Source organism: Bubalus bubalis, chromosome 23 (assembly GCF_019923935.1).
Source record: "Bubalus bubalis isolate 160015118507 breed Murrah chromosome 23, NDDB_SH_1, whole genome shotgun sequence".
Classification (NCBI taxonomy): Eukaryota; Metazoa; Chordata; class Mammalia; order Artiodactyla; family Bovidae; genus Bubalus; species Bubalus bubalis.
The window spans coordinates 17,691,807-17,719,637 of NC_059179.1; the positions used below are offsets into that span (position 1 = coordinate 17,691,807).

General features: G+C 37.0%; 1 protein-coding gene across 10 annotated transcripts; it reads left to right on the plus strand.

The window, feature by feature from the left end:
- The first annotated feature begins 240 nt into the window (after positions 1-240).
- Positions 241-27,831, plus strand: ZNF518A (zinc finger protein 518A). 10 transcript variants are annotated; one of them, XM_044935343.2, is made up of 6 exons: positions 241-424; positions 2,333-2,452; positions 2,881-2,966; positions 17,779-17,926; positions 21,012-21,133; positions 21,278-27,831. In XM_044935343.2, exon 6 carries the CDS (start codon positions 21,412-21,414, stop codon positions 25,861-25,863), a length of 4,452 nt encoding a protein of 1,483 aa, XP_044791278.1. In that variant the 5' UTR covers positions 241-424; positions 2,333-2,452; positions 2,881-2,966; positions 17,779-17,926; positions 21,012-21,133; positions 21,278-21,411; the 3' UTR covers positions 25,864-27,831. The 10 variants fall into 10 exon arrangements, with proteins under 10 accessions (XP_044791278.1, XP_025130024.2, XP_006067867.3 ...); XM_025274239.3 differs by lacking the exon at positions 2,333-2,452 and adding an exon at positions 20,171-20,301; XM_044935342.2 differs by lacking the exon at positions 241-424 and adding an exon at positions 477-978.

Consider the following 27,831-nt stretch of genomic DNA (forward strand, 5'->3'; position numbering starts at 1 on the left):
GAAATGATTAAAATCTCAGGTTTAGACCATTCCCAGTAAGCAAAGGTTTGCCCAGAGCCCAGTTCCTGCTTCTGGTGTCTTCTCTAAAGAGCATAGAGTGGACATGTGTCTCTCACTCCCTTGGCAGTAGGCTCTCCCCACCGCCTGGTAAGCCAGGGGGGAGCGAGCCACTACTGTGGCAGGCACCCGGGAAGCGCGCTTAATTAGAAAGGTCAGCGGCAAGCCCAGTTCAGCGGCCTAGTCTAACCAGGGCGAGGGGCGGACCCTGCCGGCCTCCGTCCTCTTCCGCTCGACTCAGGTGCGGCGCGGATCCCTCCGCCGCAGTAAGCGCTCCCGGTAGCGCTCCGATAGGCTTTTCGGCAATACCCGGATGGAAGCATAATGGCCGCCATCAGGGACTCGCAGGCAATGGGGACCACGACAGGTATTCCCTGTGAGCGGGGCCGCTCAGACCTGTTAGGATGCCGGGACTTGTAGAGAACGAGTCAGGGGGCAAAGGGCGAGTTTGTGGGGGCTACAAAGCCCCCACGAACTCGCTCGGGGCTCCGCCTCTTGTGATAGGAAGCGTCTGTTAAATAGTCCCGGCCATTCAGCGTTTCCGCCTAACTTGTCGCAAAGTTTTTCTAGAGAAGTCAGTCCTTTGACTCGGCGCTCTTGCAGCTTGCCAGAGCTAATCTTCAGCGTTTTAGCCTGGGCTTGCTTTACGTCGGGGCTTTTTGAACTCCGCACTCTACCACAGTCCAGGAGCTGGAGCGGGAACGCGGCCCAGTGTGCCTCCGCACGCCCGAGGGGTAGCAGAACCCCGGAGGAAGGGGCGGATCGGGCGCGGTGTTTGGGACGGAGCGGGGCGCGCGGCGCTCGAAGCACTTACTCGGCGCGTTCCGGGACTGGTGGAGACTGCATGGGTACCCCTCAGACTGCACCCTTCGAGCTGTAGGTTCGCAGGCCCAAGGCAGCCGGACTCGACGGCTCCCCATTGTGGGTTCAGTTTGTGGTCTTTGGAGATTTTTTTTTTTTCTTCCAGATATGCTCACCTCTCTAGCGCGCGTTCCCTTCTCCAGAGTTGGCCAAGGGCGCTCTTCCGTGCAGACCCCAACCACACCCAGTGGCAGATGGATTTCTTTGTAACTGGCTTTCTTAGTCGTAGGGTCCATTTTGAGTCTGTTCTTAACTTGATGGTCCTCATTGTCAAGTAGACAGTCTTCTTAGAAGACTATGGTAATTGAAGATATATAAGGTGACTGTATATAAGGTAAATGTTATAACTCTTAAGTAGACCAATGAAGCAGATACGGTAGCTTTAAGGTTCTGAGTGCAAAAATTAAGGTTCAGGTTTTTTTAAGGTTTAAGTTTGGGACCATTTAGTGTTTGTGAGCTATTAGCGAAAACATTCGTTGGATATGTTTGGCTATAAAAACTTTAAAAAAACTGTAGAAAAATAAATTAAGTCAGTGTTTAAAGAATACATAATAATGTTGAACTTTGTACGGTTGTCACAGTGATGAAACATGCCACCAAACTGTATATAAGGGTGAGAATTTTCTTAACTTTGAGCGTCTATGTTTTGGGCTTAGTGTACTGATAAAGTTGAATTGTTTTTCAGGCAGGAAGGGATCTGACTTCAGTGTATTCTAAAGTTTTTGTCTTCAAGTTGAACATTTAGCAACCACTTAAATTGATTCAATGAGATACCCTAACGTCTTTCAGAGTTTAACTGCAAAACAGTTGAAGTGGATTCATTATCTTTCAGCAAAACGGAATTTTCTTGAAATTCAATAAGACATTGCCTTGTATTAACATTTTCAGGGGGTTAGCATTTCACGAGGACGGTAATCGTAGTAGACCATGTTGATTTTTGTTAAAATTCTTGTACATAAGTTCCAGATTCAGAAAATTAACAAGAGTGTGGAGAAGGAGAAAATGTAGGTATCTAACCTGTTTTGCACGTCCAAATTTTTCTTTATTGTTGCCATGGAAGTAAGTATAAATATCAGTTCAGAACGTTTTATGTCTTTTTAGGGAAGGATAAAAGGACAGCAACCAGAGTAAATATCTGCTGTGCACATTGATAATGTACGAGCTTTTTAAATGATTGAGATTTTTATCATCACACTTAAGATCCTCTCCTATCCTCTCTGGTAGCAATATGGTGTATTGTGATCCCCAAAGTGTTTATATTTTGAAACATTCCAGACGGGATATATTTTAGAATAAGTCTGAAATTTGACTTTGCTCTTTTAATTTACTTTTATTGTTTACTTTTCTGTTTGTAATTGTTCATGTTGAAGCATTGTGTGCTGTAGATCACCTAATACAACTTTTTTTTTTTTAGTGGTAAAAGACTTGGACCTTTCGCAGTTTCCTTCAGTACTCTACTAAAAGTTTTTGGCAAAACACTATAAACAAAAGAAAAGAGTTAAAGTTGAAAATTTTCTTAATTATCTTATCCCAGGTGTGTAGGCTATGAGTATTTCGCTTCTGTGTGGGGTATTGACTTCACATGGTGAGCAATTTTCATGGACCTTAGAAATGAGAATTAAGAGGTAGCATTGTCATGGTAGGGTATCTGGGTTGGAATCAGATCCAGATTCTAATTCTCGCTTTGTGAGTTGGGACAAGACATTTTCCCTATCGTGTAATAAATGAAGATAATGAGATTGATTTTAAGCTCCCTTCTAAGCTTTGAGTTTTGTGACTTTTGTAAATTTATGACATGTTATCACTAAATGTCAATGATAGGTTATTTAAGTGCAGAGATTTTTTTTTTCCCAAATTTATATACCTATGTTGACTATGAAGCATAGTTGAATCAAAAGCTTAAGAACATTTTACTGAGTGTTTTTGCAGTCAGAATTTTAAAATTTTGGTCTTCATTTCCAGATATCATCTCTCCTTTTGATCACTGTTCCTGATTGTGGCTTTATCCAAGCATTAAATTGTGTGCCTTTTGTTCCTTGAAGAAAGAGGTATGGTGAAGATTGAAGTACTATACTATACAATCTATTAAGTAGTAAGTTAATATATTTTAATATTAGACTGAATAGAGTAATTATATAAGTTAAGTTATAGTTTTGTTTTTGTCCTAAGTATAATATACACATGGGTTTTCATGTTAATATAAGCAAAAAAAGTAGGTTTTTTCATAGTTGAAGTTTTAATATTTCATTAGAAATCTAAAGATGATTTTAACTCTTATCATCCTTCTAAATGTAAAGGTGACGTTACAGGGCTCCTGGGTAATGAATGATAGAGATAAATATGGTAGGAAGATGTTTTGAAGCTGTATAAATGGTCAGAAGAGTGTTTGTGTTTTGTTCTAGTAAGTGCGAAGTAATGCACACAAAGAAAAATTATCTAATGTATATTTGTATTGTGATTAATGATATCAACATTCTGAATCAGAAAAGGGACACTACAGAGTTAAGGCTGGTTTCCTGGAAACAGTCATCTGAGTATCCTTGTGTGGACAAAAAGAAGGAAAAATACCTACCAACAAATCCATGGTGATGTAAGGAACGTTTTGCACTCAGTGGAAAATACCGTACCTTTGTACAAAAACATGGCTTATCTATCTGTTGAAATACACGTGTCTCTGCTGTTTTGTATTCAGTAGGTTCTGGGATATCACAGTATCATACAGTTCCCCTCACCAGATGTATACCTATAACTATAACTCTGGTATAAATAATACCAGGTTATCATTTATGTTCTTTACCTGTGTCATTTCTTCTTATATGATATTTGTTTGATCTCTTACCATTTGAGATTCACATGGATACTGTGCTGCTCCTGAGTAGACAAAGTAAATACTGAGTGCCAAGAGTATTCTTTACTAGGTGTGAGCCGAACTACTCAGAAAAAGTAACATGATGAACAATGAGAGCTTCAAATATAATGAATAAGAGACTGCTGTATGGTGATTGACCAAAATGATTTGAATTATTTGAACTTAAAAATTGTGAACAAAATCTGACTAAAATTTTAAGATCGTGATTGGTATGATTGCTTGAAACAGATGTCAGAATATTGGAATGCAGGTTCATGACTTAAAGCTTAGGAAAATTAAGTGGATTTCACATGGGTCTCATTTCAAGAAGTACTAATTTATATTGGCCCTTTGGAAAGTCAAATAGTTTCAAAATAATGGTAAAGTCATCACCAATTCCTAATTAATTGCTAGTTGGAGGTTATGGCTGGCAGACGATGTGTGTGTATATATATATATATATATATACACACACACACACGTGTGTGTGTGTGTTTGTGTGTGTGTGCATGTATGTTGTTTCATCAGCTCAGTATCTCTTCATTTGGGAATCATCTATTCCCTGTTATGAGTAGTTGGTGGCTTACCTTATCAGTCTGTCTTACAACTTGGCCCAGTCATCCTTGTTGCAACAATGATTACCTGTTACTCAAGCAGAGCCAATCAAAATCCTTAGAAATTGATGTATGAATGCTGGGAAAACGGTGATCCCTTTTCTCAAACATTGTTAATCTGGGAGGATGCTAGTGACTTTCTTTGCCATGTATATGAGAATCCTATCTGTAGTAGGTGAAAGTGAAGCCATATAGAGATGGGAGATAGATGGAGATAGAGTACTACTTTTAGTCTCAGGAACGATGGTATCAGATATGTGTGGTTTTCTTTTGATTCTGTCTGCTAGCTTGGTGTCCTTTCCAGTCCCTGGGGCTAAAATTCTGCATATAAATTAGTTTGAATTGGATTGTAGCAGAAAACATCCTGATGAATATATGGCCCTTAGGAATTTAGGATCTATAACTTCAAGTTGGTCATTCATATCCATCCACAATTTGCCCTTTTCCTCTACCTTATAAGAGCTTTCCTTTAGTCATACATGCATGCATTCATTCACTGTACATGTATTTAGTTCTTTGTTCAACCTACAAATATTAATTGAATACATAGTAATATGTACAAGTATGTGCGCCTGCCTGTGTAGGCGAGGATTATACATACTAGACTGAGTGGATGGTGGGCTTTCTCTAATACAGCACATTTTTATGTAATAGGTTACATAGATCAACAAGCATGTGTTGAGAATAATCCATGCTGTACTTAGCTTTTTAGTAGTATATAAGTATAAGAGGATGTCTTTGTCTTCAGAGTGCTTATAGTTCAGTTAAGGCATCCAGATTGATATACATGAGACATAACACAAACAGCTTAAAAGGATAAATGAACACAGTTGTATGGGTTGTAAGTCTGAGTTCTGATAGAAAGTTAGTGAGGGCTGGCCCAGTCTAGGAAAGTTTTTTGAAGGAGGTATAATTTCAAATGGATTTTGACTTAAGAATTGGGTTTTGATAGACGTAAAGAGTAATTGAAGAACAGATGGAATGATTAAGGGCTGATCCGAGATGGGTAGGAGATTGGTTTGACAGTAACAATTTGTATTTTGGGAAAATGAGAGATAATGGGAAATAAGGCTGGCTGTTTTAGGTAAGCCTGTATATGAGGTATTTGGAAAGCCAGGCAGAAATTTCGCTTCTTTTTACTGAAGTGGGGCTTTCTTTGAATAAAATGCTTGTATTGCTTTCAGTGTGATGCCATTTTGTGATGCTAAGATATAAAATAAGTTTATTCAAGTGGGTGTACATTTATTTGTCATGGAAAAGATCTTGTTGCTAATCCATCCATCTGCCTGGAAAATTAAAAAAGTAATGAACCTGAAATGCTGTTCTTTGTTTTTATGTGCAACTAGTTTATTTCTTCTTACTGCCTCCTTTTTTAAAGATGCCCTTAGTACAGTGATGAAACACACCCCATCCCTAGAGATAAAGCTAGTTCAAAATTAATGTAGCAGTAGTTATAAAAATATTTGAAAAGAGATAAGGAGTGAAGTTAATGTTTGATTACTCCAGATATTAGGAATGATGTATAGGTTAATGTGTCATTCTCATTAAATGCTGTTGTATTCTAGCATGCCAGGGTGGCTGACTTTGGCTGTAAATGACTAGGTGGTATATACTTTAGGTTTAATGGGCCATACAGTTTCTGTTGCACCTGCCAGTTGTTGTGTAACACCAAAGCAGCCATAGGCAATATGTAAATGAATGAATGTGGCTGTGTTCCAGTGAAACTTAATTTACAAAAACAGGCAGCAGGCCAGAACTGACTGTTGACTATAGTTTGCCAACCCCTGTCATAGACTTAATGAAACATTTCATTCCACGACCTCTCACAATAACATCTACCCACCTGCTGAAATCTTTTTCCTTCTCTCCAGTAACTGTAGATGAATTATCTTTATTCTTTTCTAAGTTCAACTCTCCCACTTGCTCACTGGATTACATTTCTTCTCACTTACTGAAGGAGATTACTTTGTTCTTGTTCATTGTTCAGTTGCTCAGTTGTGTCCAACTCTTTGCTACCCCATGGACTGCAGCATGCCAGGCTTCCCTGTCCGTCACCATCTCCTAAAATTTGCTCAAACTCATGTCCATCGAGTCAGTGATGCCATACAACTATCTCGTCCTCTGTGCCCTTCTCTTGCCTTCAGTCTTTCCCAGTATCAGGGTCTTTTTTAATGAGTCAGCTCTTTGCATCAGGTGGCCTAAGTATTGGAGCTTGAAGGACATTACCACTGCATTTCTTTTCTTTCTCTCTTCCATCAGTGATTTTAACAATTTTTACTGGGTCATTTTTTATAAGCATGCAATCCTACTATCATTTCTTTTACCTTTAAAAAACAAACAAAAAATTCCCAACTCCTCTGTTTCTTGGTCCTTTGTAGTAAAATTCCTTGAAAGAGTTATCTGTACTACATCTCTGCTTCTCTTAAATGCATCCTATTTTCTCTTAGTACTTGTGAACCTTTCTCTGTAACTCCACTTGAAACCATTCTAATCAGTGTCACTAGCACTCTTGACATAAAGTCCAGTGATCAGTTCTCAGTCTTCATCTTATTTGACAGAGTTGATTGTTACGATTCTGGAACCACTTTCTTCAGTTTGCTTTGAGGGTACCAGTCTCCTAATTTACCTTCATTCTCACTGGTCTTTTCTTTCAGTCATACCAGCTCTTCTCTTTTTCCTCTAAATTTTGGAACATCTCAAGGCTCAGGCCTTGGACTTCTCTCTTTTTTTACTTATCCTTTGGTGATTTCATCCAGTTCTACCTATAAAAATAACATACACATGCACATTATATACACACACACTAATAATTTCCAATTTTATCTTAAACCTAGAGCTCTGTATTCAGTTATACATTCCATGTTTCCACTTGGATGTCAACTAGATATCTCAGATTCTACATGGCCAACACCAAACTCTTGATATACTTTCCAAACCTACCACCCTCACACCATCTTTCCTTAGTAAATAACAACTCATTTCTTCCAGTTGGTGAGGTCAGAACTTTCAGAGTTATCCTTGATGTGTTTCTTTTTCTCATGGACCAAATTTAGTCTGTTAGTAAATCCTGTAGTCTCAATCTTCAAAGTATGTTCAAAATCTGACCATTGTATCATTGTCTTTACTAAGTTACCATCTCTTACCTGGGTAATTGTAGTCTAATAATCTCCAAAGTGATCTCCTTGCTTCTGTTTTTGTGTGTATGCTAAGTTGCTTCAGTCACGTCCAACTCCATGTGACAAGTCACATGTGACTCCATGTGACTGCAGCCTGCCAGGCTCCTCTGTCCATGAGATTCTCCAGGCCAGAGTACTGGAGTGGGTTGCCATTTCCTCTCCAAGGGATCTTCCCGACCCAGGGATCAAACCTGCTTCTCTTACGTCTATCTGCCTTGGCAGGCAAGTTCTTTACCAGTAGAGCTACCTGAGAAGCATCCGTTTTTAACCTCCTTCTCAAATACCATGTTCTTAACATAGCAGCCAGAGTGATCTTTTAAAAAAACAACGTAGCTCATGTTACTTCTCTACCCACAATGCTCCAGCAGCTGTCTTCATTGTTTCTTTGACCTCATCTTCCTCTGGTTGCTTTCCCCATGGTGTTTTCTGTTCCCGTCGTACTGACTGTCTTGTTGCTGTTTCCCGAACGTGTTAGGCATGCTGCACACTCGGGATGTTGGCACTTACTCTTTCTTTTTTAGAATGCTGTCTGCTTCAACTCCTTAAGATCTTAGCTCAAATAAGACCTTTTCAAGTGAGGTCTCCCTGACTTTGTATTTAAAATTGGAATTCTCTGGTTCCGCCTCTCCTTCCCTGCTTTATTTTTCTCCACAGCACTTGTCACCTTTGACTGTATTATATGATTTACCTACATTGTTTATTATCTAAATAATCAGAGTGTTAGCTCCATGAGGGGAGGGATTTTTGTCTGTTTTTTCATTCACTGCTGTATTCCCAGTGTTTAGAACAAAGACTGGCACATATTTGGTGCTAGCTGCAAGCCCGGCACTGTACAAGATGCTGGCCATATGGCCAAAAACCTGATAGATATAGTCCATATACTTATGTAGCGCTTATTCCAGTGGTAGAGACACATGGGAAATAAATTGACAAATACATAAAATATTTCCAGAGGAGAAAATGTTATAGAAAAATAAATATGAGGGTATAAAATAGAAAACAGTTTTTTTGTTTGTTTGTTTGTTTGAGGAAGGAATGGCTTATAGGTTGAGGAAAACCTCTCTGAGATGATGACATTTGAACTGCCTAAAAACTAAGGAATCTAGTCATTTGAGGAATGGAAGAGAGACTGTTTCAAGCAGGGAGTAGCAGGTGCAGAGAAAGGCCTGAGATACGAAAGATGGGAGAGAAGTATTTGAGAAACTGAGAGACTCTCTATATATGGTGGCTTATACTGTGTGCTTAGTCGCTCAGTCATGTCCAACTCTTTGTGAATCCATGGAGTGTAAGCCGCCAGGCTCCTGTCCATGAGAATTCTCCAGGCAAGGATACTGGAGTGGCTTGCCATGCCCTCCTCCAGGGGATCTTCCCAATCCAGGGATTGAACCCAGGTCTCCCACATTGCAGGTGGATTCTTTACCATCTGAGCCACCAGGGAAGCCCTGGAGTATATTTACAGATGGGGAGAGTGGTGTGAGATGAAGTTGAAGACTGAGGTCCAGGACCATATGTCACTGTTGCTTGCAGGCCTTGGCCAAGAGATTGTATTTTACTTGCTAAGTGCTTTGGGAAGCCCCTAAGGAATTTTAAGCGGAGAACACCGTGATCTGTTTTATATTAAGATGACTTTTGCTCCATTGTGGAGAATAGATTCAGAGAAGGGTGATGGGCAAGGGGCAAGCATGAATGCCAGTTAGGAAGACTATCATTTTAATCCAAGTTAGAGATGACAGTGGGCTAAGATGATGCCAGTGGGGATGGAGAGAAGAAAATAATAAACAAATTAGAATTTGTTAGGTCCCTGTGTACCCAGTCTTCTTGGGTTTTGTGAGGGATAAATATGAAATAGAACTTGTCTTTAAGAAGCTTATAAATTTTCTTGGGATGTAAAACTTGTAAAAGGAAATGATGTAACTATAAAACAGTTTGCAGTAAAATGATGCACAGTGGCTGTCCTTTAAATGGATATTCAGAGAAGGGAGAGATCGGTGTATGTTGCAGAAGATTTCATGTCTGTGTAGAAAGTAGAATTAGAAAAGAAGTTTGACCAGAGTTGAGTGAAGGGGATGACAAGCCTGGTGAAAGGAAATAGTATGAACATAAAGGAAAGTGGATATGTAGGGGAGCAGAAAGCATCATGTATATTGGGCTGTGTGTGTGTGTGTGTGTGTATTCAGTGAGCAGTTGTAGTTTCAGAGAGTAATAAGTAAGATTCATCTGAACCAGGAACTGCTTCTGTGTTTTAATTTTTATTTTAAACTCCTTCATTGTATACCAGTGTCACCAGCCTACCTTAGTGGTATGTGGCTCATATGTACATACTAGCATTTTTAGTATTTCTGTATCTGTACTTGATCACATTTGTATACTTAACCTTTTTTTTTTCCTCTTTTTTTGTGTTGAAGATGGTCATTAGGCCACAGTGATTTGAAGGGAACCAACTTTAATATAAATTTCTACAAAATTTAATCTTTTACTTTTTCAAAATATGATAGGCATTAGCTTCCTGGGTAAACTTTTGAAAAACTTTAAATAGCTACAAAAAGAGTAAGCCCAAAATGTTCTAAGTCATGAAAAGATAATAGTTATTATTTTGAAGACACTAAAATAGATCCTGCTTTGAAAATAAAAGTTTTAGTTTTTTTGTGTGTTCTTTACATTTTTCAGTAAGCTCTTCCTGCTGCATGCTCTTGGTTTTATCTCTAGTTGCATATTTATATGACCATTCTGCACTCAGTTATCTCTGCAGAAAAAAATTCAATGAAGTCAAGAAATACAATAGTTTTAAAAAATAATGACTAGTTTTCCTAACTGTGTAATGTGACAAGTTACAGAGCTACATGCTGAGTCACAAATAGGGTCAGTTAAATTCAAGAGGTTTTTAGTTCTTTGTTTAATGTTTAAGCAACTGGAATGTTGTAAGTTGCACATAGATTCTTCCTTTTTAATACGTTTACACTAAAACTGAACACTGTAGAATGTCTTTGCTTTTTGATCTGTTATAGAAAATAAACAAAACTCTCAAGGAATTGTTCTTTTTATTCACTCTAAGTCTTTATCCTTGGCATTTTACTTTGGGAATCATCTTTTTAAAAGTTTCTCTGTACCTACTGTGTGATTCCTAATGTATGCTAACACTGCCAGTTTTCTGGTTCCTCTCTTTTTATTTGGATTATCACTTAGTTCTCTTAGTTTTCTTCCTTCTGTTTTTACTCTCTTCCTCGAATATATCTTGCTTTCTGTTTTCTAGTAGCATTCTATACCATTTCTAAAATACTGCTTCTGTAACTCTGCTCATGAACTGACAGGAATGGCTCCTTGTTACCTTTCAAGTTCAGATCTGTCCTCTACGGTCCTCTTAATTAACCTCCCATTTTCTCTATAATCTAGATTTTACAGTTCTTGCAGTGTTTCCTTTTTGTTTTTCTGAACTTGATAACCTTTGCTCCTTTCTTACATGTTTAAGCCCTGCTACTCTCTAAAGGATTGTCATAAAATCTACCTTTCTGTGAAGTAGATACAGTCAACATTGATCTGTTAACTTCAAGTCTTAAGAACCTTTGGTTACAAGTAATACCTAGTAGCTTAAGTCAGTTTACACTAGTGTCAGCTGAAAAGTGAGAGTGAAAGTCGCTCAGTCGTGTCTATGACTCTTTCCAACCCCATGGACCCATGGAATTCTCCAGGTCAGGATACTAGAGTGCGTAGCTGTTCCCTTCTCCAGGGGATCTTCCCAACCCAGGGATTGAACCCAGGTCTCCTGCATTGCCAGTGAAGCCACAAGGGAAGTTGTGGCTTGACCAGTTGAGCCACAAGGGGAAGCCCATCAGCTGAATAGGGGGAATGGTATTGGGCTTGACCAAAATTATTTGTTCAGGTTTTTCCAGAACATCTTACTGAAAAACCCAAGTGAACTTGTTGGCCAACCCAGTATTGAAAGTGAAAGTGAAGTCGTGAAGTTGTGTCCGACTCTTTGAGACCCCATGGAATATAGCCTACCAGGATCCTCAGTCCATGGGATTTTCCAGGCAAGAAAACTGGAGTGGGTTGCCATTTCGTTGTCCAGGGGATCTTCCCGACCCAGGGGTCAAACCTGGGTCTCCCACATTGTAGGCAGACGCTTTACAGTCTGAGTTACCAGGGAAGCCCATTTCCTAGAATTCAAGGGCAGGAATATGGGCTGCTGCTACTAAGTCGCTTCAGTCGTGTCCAACCCTGTGCGACCCCATAGACGGCAGTCCACCAGGTTTCCCCCGTCCCTGGGATTCTCCAGGCAAGAACACTGGAGTGGGTTGCCATTTCCTTCTCCAATACATGAAAGTGGAAAGTGAAAAGTGAAAGGGAAGTCGCTCAGTTGTGTCCAACTCTTAGCGACCCCATGGACTGCAGCCCACCAGGCTCCTCCGTCCATGGGGTTTTCCAAGCAAAAGAGTACTGGAGTGGGGTGGGAATATGGGCAGGTCTCAGTAAAAACTTGTAGTGATACTACTCCCTAGGTTTTAGTCAAGGTTCTTAGGAGATCTGATGATTACTTTCCTGTTGTTTTGTTTTTTGTTTTATCTTGTTTTGCTTTGCTCTGCTGTCATTCCTTAAAAAAATGTTTTTAATTTGTTATCATTAGCTTAAAGGGTATCTTTACTATAGAGTTGTTTGTTTACAAACATGTACTCATAGAATCTTTCCTTCTGATGTAAAAATGAGGATCTTCCCTGTTAATTTAAAAATATATTAAATGCATTAATCTGCAACTTCCTTTTTTGAAAACTAAAAAAATTTCACAAGTCAATTCAATACATACACCTTATTCTTTATGTTGTTTTCATGTGTGGTATTCCATAATTTACTTAATCATTTTCTTATGGGCATTTAAGTGCTTAAGATATGTATTTAAGGTACATATCTATATGTTTTGCTTTTATTTCTGTAGGATAGATTGTTAAAAGTAACTTTTCTGGGGGAGTATATTTTAAAAATGTGAAGGAAGTTGATTTTTTTCAAGGAAAACATAGACTGCCAAAAGTGATTTAAGCAGTAGAGCACTCAACGATCCCAGAAACCATAGAAGAACTTTCAAAGATTATAATATCTAAAATTTAAAAATGTCCCAGGCCCATATGGTATATTTGCGCAGTCTGTGTAATTTTAAAGAGTGGGCACGTCTTATGTTTATTGAACTATTCCAGAGCAGATGAAATGATGGAAGGTATCCTCACTGATTTTACAAATTCTCCATACCAAATCAAAACTTAATGAGAGGACTAAAAAAGAAAATAAAAATAGATAAAATTTTGTCAGATTAAAACCAGTGCTTTATTAAAGAATAATATACTTAACTAATACAAAACAGTTCAACATTATACTTGATATTTATTTTTTTGTACAGTGTATAGAAAAAAATCAAATTTAGATTGATGTTATAATTTTTATTCTTTTAACAGTATACCTAGATCAGGAATCATATTATTAACTAAATACCACTTGTTTTCTATATAAAATACATAAAACTTTTTTTGTATAACAACAGTGCATCTATAACTGCTATTTTGGTGGTGCCAGTTCCCTTTACTTACTTTTTAGATAACTTTATGGCTCAAATTAATTGTTAAAAGAAATTTCATAGCATGAATTTATGAAGAACAGTAACATCTGATAGCATAGTTCTTCATTATCTGAGTATTACATTTGCCATTAGCTTTGTAACTGTTAACAGTCTTTTCTGAAGTGATGTGATTGGGTACTTCTGTGTTGATAAGAGGAGTACGTTGAATATACCTGTTTTGTTTTAACTTCTTGTCCACCTTTAGTGTCAACATTCAATTTTTTTATTGGTGTCAAGTTTACTATTTTGAGTTTGTTCAAGAAAAACAGTTTGTTTACCTCAGACTCACATGCTTTGAGAATTCCAAAAGTTTCATGGATTCATGGTGCTTTTTCTTAAAGTTTCATAATAGTGTGGTCTTGGAATCATTCTTGTTACATCCAAATGTTAGGCTGTTTGCTTGTGCTATGATAAGGAAGTATGCCAGTGTGGAGGCCATAGTAATCCAAGGACATTTTAAGAAACACTGACCCAAGGATAACCAGTGATCACTATAAACACGTTCTATGTATTCTTGACTGTTAAGAGTGTTTAGGGCTCCATGTGTCTGTTTATTCATCTGTTCTCTACCATCTATTAACAGTTGAACAAAATAAATCCTGATATGGCTACTGTTTTGATTTTTTTTTTTTTTTTTTTTTTTCACTTAATGTGTCTTCCCTATTACTAAGCGTGGGTTTACAGTGTTGTTTTATAAATTGAAGAATATTCCATTGAATAGAAATACCATTATTTATTTATTGGTAGGCTTTTAATTATTTTTAATGTTGTGATTTTATAAACAGTGCTCCCATGAACATCTGATTATTACTTTTAGGATAGATTTCTAGGGGTGAATCAGAAGTTAAAGTACTTTCTCCCCAGGCATATATGTAGATGTAGATATATTGTGTTTATGTTATTTTATGAAATTATAATCTTTATAATAAATACATATATTTTACAAACTGTTTTTATGAAAGTTGTCGATTATTCCTATCGTTAGTATCTCATAGTATATCTCTTACCAGAAAATAAAATTTTAAAAAGAAAGCATACAAACAAGTTCAAATTTTTATTGTTGGATTCAACAGACAACCTTGTAAAATTGCTGTTTTAGTTCCTAAATGCTTACTCTCAGTTTCTGTACAAATATTGTAATGGACTGGTGACAAATGGCTCATGTATTATCAGCAGACCACATTTTTAGTAGCAGTGTTTTAGCCCTGTTTTAACTGGGGCATGGGATGGGGTTTGCGTCTCATATGTATATGGTCATTTAATCCTCTAGCTTTTGGTGTGGTGCCCACTTTCTCAGCTGTGCTGGTATCCTGTATATCAGAAATTCTGTTTTACTTTTCCGCAGACAATACCTGTGACTTCTGTGGTGGGGGAATAGCAGTAACCTAGCATGATGGAGGAGGAAGGCAATGGCACCCCACTCCAGTGCTCTTGCCTGGAAAATCCCATGGACGGAGGAGCCTGGTAGGCTCCAGTCCATGAGGTCGCTAAGAGTCGGACATGACTGAGCGAGTTCACGTTCACTTTTCACTTTCATGCATTGGAGAAGGAAATGGCAGCCCACTCCAGTATTCTTGCCTGGAGTATCCCAGGGACGGGGGAGCCTGGTGGGCTGCCATCTATGGGGTCGCACAGAGTCGGACACGACTGAAGTGACTTAGCAGCCGCAGCAGCAGCATGATGGAGTGGGGAAGAGAATCTTAGCATCCAACCAAAACTCAACCAGCTTCTCCAAATTTCTGTTTTAGCCTCCTCTTCCTATTTTCTTCCCATCTCAGAGTTACTTGGTGCTGCCAGTTCCTAAGTCTTTTGGAGATTCAGAGTATAAAATGGGTTAGTTCTTAGTTTCCCTCTCTGTCTGCCTGATTGTGTCAGGTTGTTTACTATCTACTTATCTGCTTTCCAGTATCTAGAATTTTGTTATTGTCACTTCTTCTGTTTCCCATTGTTATTTTTTAAGGGCTTCTTATATATTTGTCATTTTTCTTAACTGTATTTACCGAAAAATTATACTTCTCTTTTGTAGATGTTACAGTTGACAGATACTTTTTCTATGTCATATTATTTATTTATAGTCATTTCTTCTGACTAAAATTTGATTTTTGCTGAAGTATTAGTATTTACTTAAAACTTCTTTCTAGAAAAAGTACATATGTAGTGTATTTTCTGAATATTCCCATATCTAAAATTGTGTTTTTCTCCCATATGTGAGAGTTTTCCTGGGTATAGAATTAATTCTTGAGTTAATTATTTTCTCTAGAACTCTAAAACTGTTATTTCATTGTCTTCTAGCATTTAGAATTGTGAGTAAAATGTCTGATTAATATTGTTGTCTGCTTTAAGTTGGTGTTGGGAATATCTTTTTAGATAACTCCCTGTCCACCTTTTTTGGTAAAATTTCATTTTTACCTTTTAAACGGAAACATTTTACTAGAATAAGTGTAGATATTGAGTTTTATTTTCTTATACACTAATAATCTTGCCTGGCATTTGGGGAGCCTTTGATTTTGAAAATTCAAGGCTTTAAAAAAAAAAAAAGAAAGCAATAACTCAATGTAATTTTTTCCTCTTGTTTTCAAAACCATTATTTCTCCCCCATCTACTTTGTTCTTTTTCCTGGCAGTACTTTTGTTGTTGTTGTGTTGTTTTTTTCCCCTCAGTATCCTAGCTCAGGTCTTACTGAGATTGCCAATCATTACTTGATTTTTTTGGTAAAGCTTTCTCCTTTTTCCTGCAGTAACTTTTAACTGTAATTATGTTTCTCATGCTGGATGAGAGAATGGGTGAGGTTTCTCTGAGTGTTTCAGTCATTTTCCCTTTTTTGAGCTGCTGCATCCAGTGATGTTTCTGTCGGCTATCTATTTAGATGGCACTGAGAGCTGAGATGTATTGTTGGAGAATAAACCAAGATTTTCTTAGTGTTTTTGGTTAGACAGAGTCTGGAAAGTTAACATAATTTTTTCTGACAGCTTAGAGATACTAATTGACTTACATGTAGGAAGAGCATTGATTCAAATGTATTCTTTTTAATGGCTGAGTAGGCACTGGCGACCCACTCCAGTACTCTTGCCTGGAAACTCCCATGGACGGAGGAGCCTGGTGGGCTGCAGTCCATGGGATCGCTAAGAGTCGGACACGACTGAGAGACTTCACTTTCACTTTTCACTTTCATGCATTGGAGAAGGAAATGGCAACTCACTCCAGTGTTCTTGCCTGGAGAATCCCAGGGACGTGGGAGCCTGGTGGGCTGCCATCTATGGGGTTGCACAGAGTCGGACACGACTGACGTGACTTAGCAGTAATACTCCATTGTGTATATGTACCACAGCTTTCTTATCCATTCATCTGCTGATGGACATCTAGGTTGCTTCCATGTCCTGGCTATTATAAACAGTGCTGTGATGAACATTGGGGTACACGTGTCTCTTTCAATTCTGGTTTCCTCAGTGTGTATGCCCAGCAGTGGGATTGCTGGGTCGTATGGCAGTTCTATTTCCAGTTTTTTAAGGGATCTCCACACTGTTCTCCATAGTGGCTGTACTAGTTTGCATTCCCACCAACAGTGTAAGAGGGTTCCCTTTTCTGTACATCCTCTGCAGCATTTATTATTTGTAGACTTTTGGGTCGCAGCCATTCTGACTGGCGTGAAATGGTACCTCATTGTGGTTTTGATTTGCATTTCTCTGATAATGAGATGTTGAGCATTTTTTCATGTGTTTGTTTGTTGTTTATTTTTCTGGAATTGAGCTGCAGGAGTTGCTTGTATATTTTTGAGATTAATTCTTTTTCAGTTGCTTCATTTGCTATTATTTTCTCCCATTCTGAAGGCTTTCTTTTCACCTTGCTTATAGTTTCTTTTGTTGTGCAGAAGCTTTTAATTTTAATTAGATCCCATTTGTTTATTTTTGCTTTTATTTCCAATATTCTGGGAGGTGAGTCATAGAGGATCCTGCTGTGATGTATGTCGGAGAGTGTTTTGCCTATGTTCTCCTCTAGGAGTTTTATAGTTTCTGGTCCTATGTTTAGATCTTTAATCCATTTTGAGTTTATTTTTGTGTATGGTGTTAGAAAGTGTTGTAGTTTCATTCTTTTACAAGTGGTTGACCAGTTTTCCCAGCATGACTTGCTAACACATATATATGGAATTTAGAAAGATGGTAACGATAACCCTGTATGTGAGACAGCAAAAGAGACACAGATGTATAGAACAGTCTTTGGGACTCTGTGGGAGAGGGAGGGGGGGATGATTTGGGAGAATGGCATTAAAACATGTATAATATCATATAAGAAATGAATCGCCAGTCCAGGTTTGATGCAGGATACAGGAAGCTTGGGGCTGTTGCACTGGGATGACCCAGAGGGATGGTATGGGGAGGGAGGTGGGAGAGGGCTTCAGGATGGGGAACACATGTACACCCGTGGCGAATGCATGTTGATGTATGGCAAAACCGATACAATATTGTAAAGTAAAAAAATAATAATGATAATAATAAAAAAACCTTGAAAACTGAAAAAAAAAAAAAAAAAGGAAGAGCAGCACTCTTAAACAGAACAAGATGGTCATGGGTTTAGGAAGATGTATTTTTATTCAGAAATGATGCCTCTTTACATCTCTCCTGACAGCTGGTGCTAGCAACTCTCAATTCCGTCTCGTCTCTGGACCCAGCTCAAAGCTCTGGATTTGTTCTCGTCCCATACCTGAGCTGGAGCCTTGTGTCACCCCAAAGTGCTTCATGCAGTCTTCCTCTCAAGCCCTCACTTCTCTCCCAAGGTATGTATAGGAGAAGGAGTGGCTGGAATCAGTACTTCTCTACTTAGGACATGATGGACACTTACTGCATATTGGTTGAATGAATGTCCTTCATTCAACCAGGGAAGTGTGCTTCCTCTTTGAAAGTGTTGCTTTAAAAGGGTTGCTATATCAGCATTTGTTTTCACTCTTCTCTCTCTGGACCTTAACCTTCCCAAACACCTTGTGGCATCTGTATGGAATATATTTTAGATTCTTGACATATTATAGAACCTTTAAAATTATATTTTTTAGTTTATATTTCAGTGAGCAGTTGGGAGAGGAAGACCATCAAATGGCTTGAGTTGCCATCTTGATGCAGCAAACACTCTGGGTTACTTTTTAAAGGGCCAGTCATACTTTAAACAAATAGTATTATAAAAGGCTTGAGAAGATGTTGGTCGTGTTATGAGATAATAATACATATATAGGAGGCGGTAATTCAAATAAGGGATTTAAAGTCAGTAATCCTTGTTGGTAAGATAGAGAGTGGTCTGTAGTGAAATGAGTATTAGCTAACAGGTTGAAAGAGTAAAATTTCTTTCCTTCTTTAAAAAATGAAACACATTTTTTCCCCATAGGTGGCAATCCTTATAAAATTTGGTACCAGATGTCGTGTTTGATTGCTTTCACAGAAAACAGGTTGAACATAGTTGAAGATTTGACAAAAGAGATTTTCCAAACTTAAAATTTGAGGGTAAATAAACCCCAAGATACGTAAAATACTAATCTCTTTTGGTGCTATATTATACATGTCATATATTAAATATAAAAAATAATCACATTCAACATTAATTTATTAGCAGTTATCAGACTTAAGTAAAAGCTAAATGAATTTCTTAATAAGGTGGTTCCTTTTTTCAGTGTTGTTTTGTCTGTGTGGAAAGGACTTGCACTCTAATGGATGAACTGGGTGACATCTGTGTTGGCTGCCATGCATCCTATTTATTTTCTGCTTTTAAATTTTTCTGTTTTATTGCTGGATGGTCAACTCTGAATAAGCCAAGTATTAACATAAGTATATGCCCCACCTCATCCTTTAGATTACAAGCTGCAGTTAAGGGTGGCAACCATGTTTTTGGGATCTCTCAGTAGCACTCATCAAAATGTATCATATTTATAATAGATTTTTTTTAGTATTAGTTAATTGAATTATTTAAATCATATACTTGTTGTCAACCTTTGGGATATGTGTTTTCATGAGAAAAATTTTAAATTATATAGGTATTTTGAAATGAAGTTGATGATCTTTAGAAATTTTATCAAAACGTGTATTTTTTAGCATTACATACACATTTTTGGACATGTAACATATACTATAAGAAGCAATTTGCCTTTTGTAATGAAACCTGTGATACGGACTCCTCTTGATTATATATAGAAATAGAAAAGCCTGGGTATCGATAGTCTGGAATGACCACAATATGATATTCTGGCAAATGTGGAAGACTTACTACTCAATGTGCTTAAGAAGTTTCACATATTTGAGCCCCATGCTCAGAGTCTGGTGTAGTGAAAACACCATAGTTGATTATGATGCTTGTCGCTGTTGAGAATGTGACACTCTGTAGAGAATTTTCTTAGTTGTTGTGAAGTATCCACCAGGTTATCACTGAACTTTTTTCTAGCCCTTTATTATTTTTCTCACTTTTGAAGAAAAAGTTTTACGTTTAGCTTTAAATAATATAGTAAAAGTTTCACATTTTTTACTGTATTAGGAATAGTATGTAAAAAAAAAAAATTTCAGTAAACTCAAACGCTTCTAATGAATTCATTTTCAGGTTAGCGCATATATATATATATTTATTATTATTATTTTTTTAATACTGAAGGTGTTTTTTAGACACAACCAAATTTTTAAGTTTGAGAAATATTCAAAGGGCCTCTTAATAGTAATGTAATGTAACTTTTAATTATATTCCCTCAGTGAAGGATTTTTGAAACCGTGAAGTTCCTAGTTACTTAGATTAATTGGAATTTAGAGGTGAGACCTTTGGATAGACATTGTGGATGAAGCTTACTGTGATTTATACTTTAGTTTTTTAGCTTATCTAATTATTAGTCATATACATATTTAAGAACATGAAAGTAAGAAAATATAATTCTTGTAATACACCATTTGATATTTTTGCTGCTGAACCTTTGGTGCTCAGATTCCATTCTCAGCAATATATTGTCTATCTATTTGTTTATTTTTTGGCTGTGTCATGCAACATGGGATCCTAGTTCCCTGACAAGGGATTGAACCCACACCCTCTACATCCAAAGGTTGGAGTTTTAACCACTGAACCACTGAACATCTTTTTAATTCTACAGTTTTTTTGTCCTCTGCACCTTGTCATAATGTCTCATACATGGTAAGTACATACAGTAATGGTGGTAGCTACAGTTTATATGGTACCTTACAGGATGCTGTTACATAGTTAGGGGTAATTTTCTTTCTTCTTTTTTTTTTCATTTCATAGGTGAAGAAACTAAAACACAGAGATTGAGATTTGCTTAGAGTAACACAAACCAGTAATTTTTAAAATTAATGGAGGCAGATGGTAATGAGTACATTCTAAAATGCCAAGGACTTTCCTTGCTGCCATCTGCCTTAGTTCTAAGGATTAAAAAAAGAAAAAACCAAAATGGTAGGGAACCAGAAAGGTAGTAAGTAGATTTAGGAGTACCCCAGGGAAATGTACTCCTCCTTTTAATTTCTACTTTTTTTAACCAGTTATTCATGATAACTTGAGAGAATAGATAATGTCTTTTTGTTATTGTTGTTGTTAGATGAGTGAAACTTTTATTTTAAACATAAATTATCCCTGAGGCACTAGGGAAGTAGAAAATCTACAGAGAAGTCTGTTTTAATTCTCACAAGGTAATAGCTATGGGTCAACTAAGTAACTGAGAAAGTTAATGGTATATGTGTATAATTGGAACTTTACATGTGTGTAAGTGGGACTTAAGTTTATAGGGCTCTCTTATTGAGATTTTAAAAATCTTGTTTAAAAACTATAGTGTCAAGTTAATATAAAATCTTAGAGCTTAAAGGTGTTTATCCAATTGTGGTTTTCTTTAGATGAGAAAACTGAGGTGCAGAGAAGTCAAACCTTGCCCAGTGTCACAGAGCAGAGCCGAAAGTAAAGCTTGTATTTCCTGAGGTCCAGATTAGTGTTATTTCTACTTCAGACTTAATTTTTGGTAAGCTACTCTTAAATTACTTAACAGGTCTTTTATATCTTTTATTTGTTTGATCAGCATTCTTTCTTTGTGTCAAAATGAACTTTAAAATGAATTTTACTGATACTTCTGTGATGAAAATTTCAGTTCTTTGTTTAATTTTAGGTGAGTTAATGTGGGGAAAATCCTGGTATTCTGAAGATGTTGCGGCACAGTATTGTTTCCTGTTCAAATTACAAGTAACTTCAAGAATTTTCAGGAAAAAAAGAATTGAGATTGTTTTGTTTTATTTTTAAATCATGCCATCTGAACAGAAACATTTATTTTTTGATGAAAAACAAAATACTTTAAAAAAAGATTATGATGTGAAAAATGAGGTAGTTGATAGTCTCGGATCAAAAATTTCAGAACCAAAATTTCAGAACCAACTTAAACCAAACATTTCAGAAAGCAGTTTTCATTATGGATTAAAAAATTTGAAAATTGTTTTGCCGAAGATAAATATTCCAAATGAAGTCTTATTGAAACATGAAGTTGACAAATACAGAAAATTATTTCAGCATAAGCCACAGACTGCAAGAAAATCTATCAATGTAAAGACTGTAAGCTCTGTAGAAGAGTGTATGTTGCTTCATCAGTCTGAGAGAGTTGACGAAGGTATAAAAATGTCTGCAAAAATACTCAATTTCAATTGTTTAAAGTGCCGAGATAGCACCCGGTATAGCCCAAATGATTTGCAGAAACACTTTCAAATGTGGCACCATGGTGAATTACCTTCCTATCCTTGTGAGATGTGCAGTTTTTCAGCAAATGACTTCCAGGTATTTAAACAACACAGACGAACTCATAGAATCACTTTAGTAAAATGTGACATTTGTAACAATGAGAATTTATATACTTTATTAGACTTAACAAAGCATTTTTCATCCACACATTGTGTAAATGGTACTTTTCAGTGTGAAAAGTGTGAGTTCTCCACCCAGGATGTTGGCACATTTGTTCAGCATATCCATAGACACAACGAAATCCTTTATAAATGTGGTAAATGCCATTATATATGTTTAACCAAAGGAGAGCTTCAGAAGCACCTTTATATTCATTCTGGTACATTTCCCTTCACTTGTCAATATTGTAGCTATGGTGCTACCAGGAGAGAGCACCTTGTAAGACATGTTATAACTTTGCACAAAGAACATTTATATGCGAAAGAAAAACTGGAAAAGGACAAATATGAAAAAAGGATGGTGAAGTCTTCGGCAGGACTTAAACTAATACTGAAAAGATACAAGATAGGTGCATCAAGGAAGACATTCTGGAGACGCAAGAAAGTCAACAATGTAAGTGACAGAAGTATAGAAAAAAATACTCAAGTGCTTAAAAAAGTGAACAGAACACAGGCTACATCTGAAGACCCAAGCCATCTTGTTCAGGAACATGTAAATGAAGAAAAGCATGAAAGACTATACTGTGAGAATAATGATAAACCTGCTGAGTCAGAGTTGGAAAAACCAACTCTTCTGTCCACTGGACAATGTAATGGAGCTCAAGAGGGATCAAATTCTACTTCAGGTTTCTTGAAGACTGCTGTACAAGGACCTACAGTGTTAATGGTAAAAAACAACAGAATAACAATTCCTGCTAACTACAGCGCTAAGTTTATGGGCTTCAAGATGGTGGATGGAAGACAGCATATTGTAATAAAACTGTTGCCTACCACTAAACAGAATTCATGTGTACCAGGCTCACAGTCAGGTGCTGCAAGGGACAGTACTGCAGTTCTGCAGCACCAGACTTTGGATGCCGCTGCATTTTTAACAGGAGTACCAGCTGAGTTAAATGACACAGTTTGCATGAAAGCAGCTCCTCCATTTTCATCTTCATCTCCTGTACTTTCAGGGAAAGTAATTTCAGAAAAAGAAATAGCTTTGCTAACTCAGACAAGTAATATTATTCCAGCAGTGGATGATGAAAAAGGTGTATCTCCTTCACCAGTAGAGTCAGACTTGATTACAGCATCAGTGAATTTGACCACAAAAGTAGAAACAAGAGATAATGTTGACTTATGGGGCAGTCATATTACTCAGTGTCACCCTGAGGAGTTAAGTACTACAGTTAAAAGTCCAGATAAAGTCAGCTGTACTGCCAAACCAAATTCATACAACAGTGGAGATATGCATAATTATTGCATTAATTATATCAACTCTGAGTTACCTGTTGAATCTTCCAGTCAAGGATCATTACCTTTTCATAATTACTCAAAAGTGAATAATTCTAATAAACGTCGTAGGTTTTCAGGAACAGCAATGTGTGAAAACCCTCAAAGAGAATCTTCATCCAGCAAGACAGTTTTAAGTGAGTCAGTTTTATCATCAGTGAAGAAGGAGAGCTCAAACCCAGATAGCCGGTTAGCATCTATTAGTCTTTTAAATAGTAAAGATGGAACTTTAAAAACACAAGCTGAAATCGAAGAACAGTGTGTTTTAGAAAAAGGACAGAACATTGATGGACAAAACCTATACACTAATGAAAATAAAAGTTTAGAGAGCATGACTGAAAAGCCTAAATGGGATGGCATTTCTAATGTTGAGTCACCTATGATGCCTAGGATCACATCTGTTTTCTCACTCCAGAGCCAGCAGGCATCAGAACTTTTGCCACCTGAACTAAACCAGTTACTTCTAGATGTATTAAAAGCAAAACCTGATGTGAAACAAGACTCTAGTAACATTCCAGATAAAGATGTTCCGCTTCAGTGTGCCCAGTCTTTTCAGGAACATGGGGGAGAAAACAAAATAGTTGAATCTTCAAAAGACTTGAAGGTACAAGGCCTTTTCCCGATTCCGTCTGGTAGTATGGGGACTAGTATGCCTACAGATGATCTGAATTTACACTGTAGTGGAAAAGAAAAGCAAATGCTGTCACAGGATGTGAGAGAGTCAGAGAAGACCCCTAGAAGTTTCGGTTTTGGCACATTGCCTAAGACTCAGTCAGATGCAATAATTACACAGCAGCTCGTCAAAGACAAACTACGAGCCACAACACATTCTTTCTATGTGCATAATCCACTAAATTCAGAACCAAAAAAGGCTATATTTGTTCAGACTCCAAAATGCTTTTTGGTACCCATGCACTTTACTAATAAGCCTAGATTCCATGTTTCAAGAAGACCGTTGGTTAATACACAAGGTATCCCTGCTCCTCTCCTTTTAAACAAGAAACCGGGGATGATTTTAACATTTAATAATGGGAAACTTGAAGGTGTTTCTGCTGTCAAAACTGAGAGTGCTCAAGCTTGTGGAACTACAACTAAGGAACCTTGCAGAGCACCTTTCTTAAAAGTAGAACAAAACAGGAATTGTCTGACCCCTGCACTTTGTTCCAGCATTGGCAGCTGTGTGAGCATGAAAAGTAGCCCAGAAAATACTTTGTCATTTAAAGGCCCTTATATTATTAAAACGCCAGCAAATTCTTCAGTGAAAGCTGTTCCTACTCATATAATACCTGAGCATCAGGGCACTAAGTTGAATATCTCCGATTCAGTAAAACCACAGAACAAGATTTTTCCAAAACCACCTCTTTATACCTTTTTGCCTGATGGCAAACAAGCTGTTTTTTTAAAGTGTGTGATGCCAAATAAGACTGAGCTGCTTAAACCTAAATTAGTCCAAAATAGTACTTGCTTGAAAAATATACAGCCAAAGAAACCTGAAGGAACACCACAAAAAATATTGCTGAAAATTTTTAACCCTGTTTTAAATGTGACTGCTGCTAGTAATCTGTCAGTAAGCAACACTGGATCCTCATTGCAGAAAGACAGTGTACCATCTAACCAGACTACAGGACAGCAGAAAGAGCCAGAATCTTCTAGAGATGCCTTACCCTGCTTACTAGATGATATGATGCCAGCAAACGAAATTGTGATAACTTCTACTGCAACATGCCCAGAATCTTCTGAGGAACCAGTATGTATCACCGACCATTCAGAGGCCAGGGCATTAAGGTGTAAAACAAATTGTACAATTGAGAGAAACTTCAATAAGAAAAACACTTCGAAAAGAAAAGTTTCAAGAATAAAAAGTCATGTAAGAAGTCAAGATTCTGAAACTGCTTTTGTATCTAGAAGCAGAAACTGTAAACGCAAGTGTAGAGATAGTTACCAAGAACCTCCAAGAAAAAAAGCCTTACACAGAAAGTGTAAAGAAAAAGCAAAGCCTGAAAGTATCCCTGAATCATTTGAATTCAACAGACCTAGGCTTTCAAAAGATACAGTCAGAACTCTGCGGCTTTTCCCCTTTAGTTCCAAACAGCTTGTGAAATGTCCTCGGAGAAACCAACCAGTTGTAGTTTTGAATCATCCTGATGCAGATTCCCCAGAAGTAGTAAATGTAATGAAAACTGTTGCTAAATTTAATGGACGCGTTCTTAAGGTTTCATTATCGAAAAGAACTATGGATGCTTTACTGAAACCGGTTTGTTGTAACCCTTCTGAAACAACTTATGACGATTTTCCTAAGAGGCACAAAACATTTAAACCTGTTAGTTCTGTGAAGGAAAGATTTGTGCTAAAGTTAACTCTCAAAAAGACAAGCAAAAACAATTACCAGATTGTGAAAACTACCTCTGAAAATATTCTGAAGGCTAAATTTAACTGTTGGTTTTGCGGTAGAGTATTTGACAATCAGGATGCTTGGGCTGGTCATGGACAGAGGCATTTAATGGAAGCTACTCGTGATTGGAACATGTTAGAATAATTACCAAGGAAAAGTAAAATTACCTTAGAAGAAAATAGTGAGTTGGGTTACTCCATGCAGACATTTTTTTACTTCAATATAGCACCAAAATTAAACATTTAAAAGTTAGCTGTATTTCATGGATGAGCAAAAGTTTCAGTGTTGCATTTGAAAATGCACATTAGTTGCATCACTGCACATTAGTTTTGAAAGAAACTAATCACAGATTTACCTTGATTTAATTTTTTTAAATATGTGTTTTTGGGAAGTTAAGGCTAAAGAAAAGTATGGTGAAACAGTTTTCCCAGTTTAGTGACTGTTAGTAAAGAGAATAGCAGCTGACAGCCCCATTCCCTCTCTTCCACTAGCCTTATGAATCTTGATAACTATAGCTCCTCTGAAAAGGTTGAGAGCTCTTTCACTATGCAACCGAAGGAGTTTCTCGTCGTTCATGAAGATACTCTAAGAGAGCTTAGGTAAAGAACTTACTCTCCTCTGCAAGATGTAGTTCTTTTGAAGGTAACTAGGCTCCATTGAGAGTACATTTAACTCACTACAATTACACCTCATATGATGCTTGGTAAAAGTTTTTGAAGAGTAGGTCTTTTTTCCTTGTAAGCTGTCTCACACGTCATTGAGTGGAACACCTTTCCAAGGAGATTTTCTTTTTCTAAATGGCGCTCATGTTGCAGTAGATGGGCAGTCTTGAGAGAAGAATTAACCTCTCTTCATCTAGTTTGAAGTTCATTTAAAGAACTTGAATATTTTTCTGAATTTGATTATACTCACTTTTGGCGTTCCTTTGATTTAAGTTGTTTGTCCCATAATAAACCAAGTGGCCAATTTTTTTCTTGGTTGCCATCCCTTTAAAAAGAGTGAAACGTAGAAGCACTTCCAAGGGAATGGCTTTTCTCAAAAATTAAAAATTACTCCTCAGAAACAATATTTTGAAGCAAGATTAACAAAGTAAATCATACTTGTGTGTTTATTATTAGTGTCTGAATATGTCCAATTGGGACAAACCATTTTTTGTTAGCAGCGTTTCAGTATGACTGACAACCCAAAGCAGATTATGTACTGGTTGTTTGCAGTTGGAAATGAAGAAGCATTAATAGTGGACTCAGTGACAATGCATAAAACTTCAGGACAGTGTCTGAAGGGATATGCCAACAGGTAGAATTTTAAAAAGGAATGTTTTCATGACAACAGAATCATTGATTTAAACTTCTCACTTTGTAAGTTTGGGTCAAATGTTGTTGGATCATTGGATACTGGGGTTCTTGTATTAAAAAATTACTATATAATTTTTGTTACATTGTTACTACAAGTGTTATGATGTTTTTCATTGATTGAATGAAAACTTCAGGGCTTCTCTTCTGTATATAACAAAGAATTTAAACCTGTACATATTTTTGTACCTTTCAGTTATGTAAATTTTGCACAGAAAGTTTTTGAGATAAAAAGTTTATTTTCTTTCAATTTAGTTCTGTGCATGCACTAATAAAACTCATTGTTTAATTTAAAAGGAGTATATAAGACTTTACCCATGTTATTTTGGGGGGTTTTATTTCAGATGTATAATTTTTTTTTATATATAAATTCAGTTTTCAGGGATTGAACACTATTGTTAGCAAGTGCCTAAAAGATGTGAAACAGTTTACATATGTCAACTGTAACATTAGGTCCCAAATGGGCCTTTTTCCCCAATAGTTTTATTTTAAAGAAAGCCATACATAGACGCTTCAAGCTATCTTGCTATGCACATTATACATGTACTGTTTTTGTGCAGTTTGTCTACTTTCTTAGAAGTGAAGTATTTTTTGTATAAAACCTGTTACAATTGTGTTTCTTAAATTGAGCCTAAGAATGGAGTTGGTTGAAAATATACAATATATATTAATAATGTGTATGGTGTTTAAAGACTGGTAAGCGTTGTTAATTTCTGTAACAAATGTTTTTTCCATTAAATTTATCTTAAGTTTGTGTTTA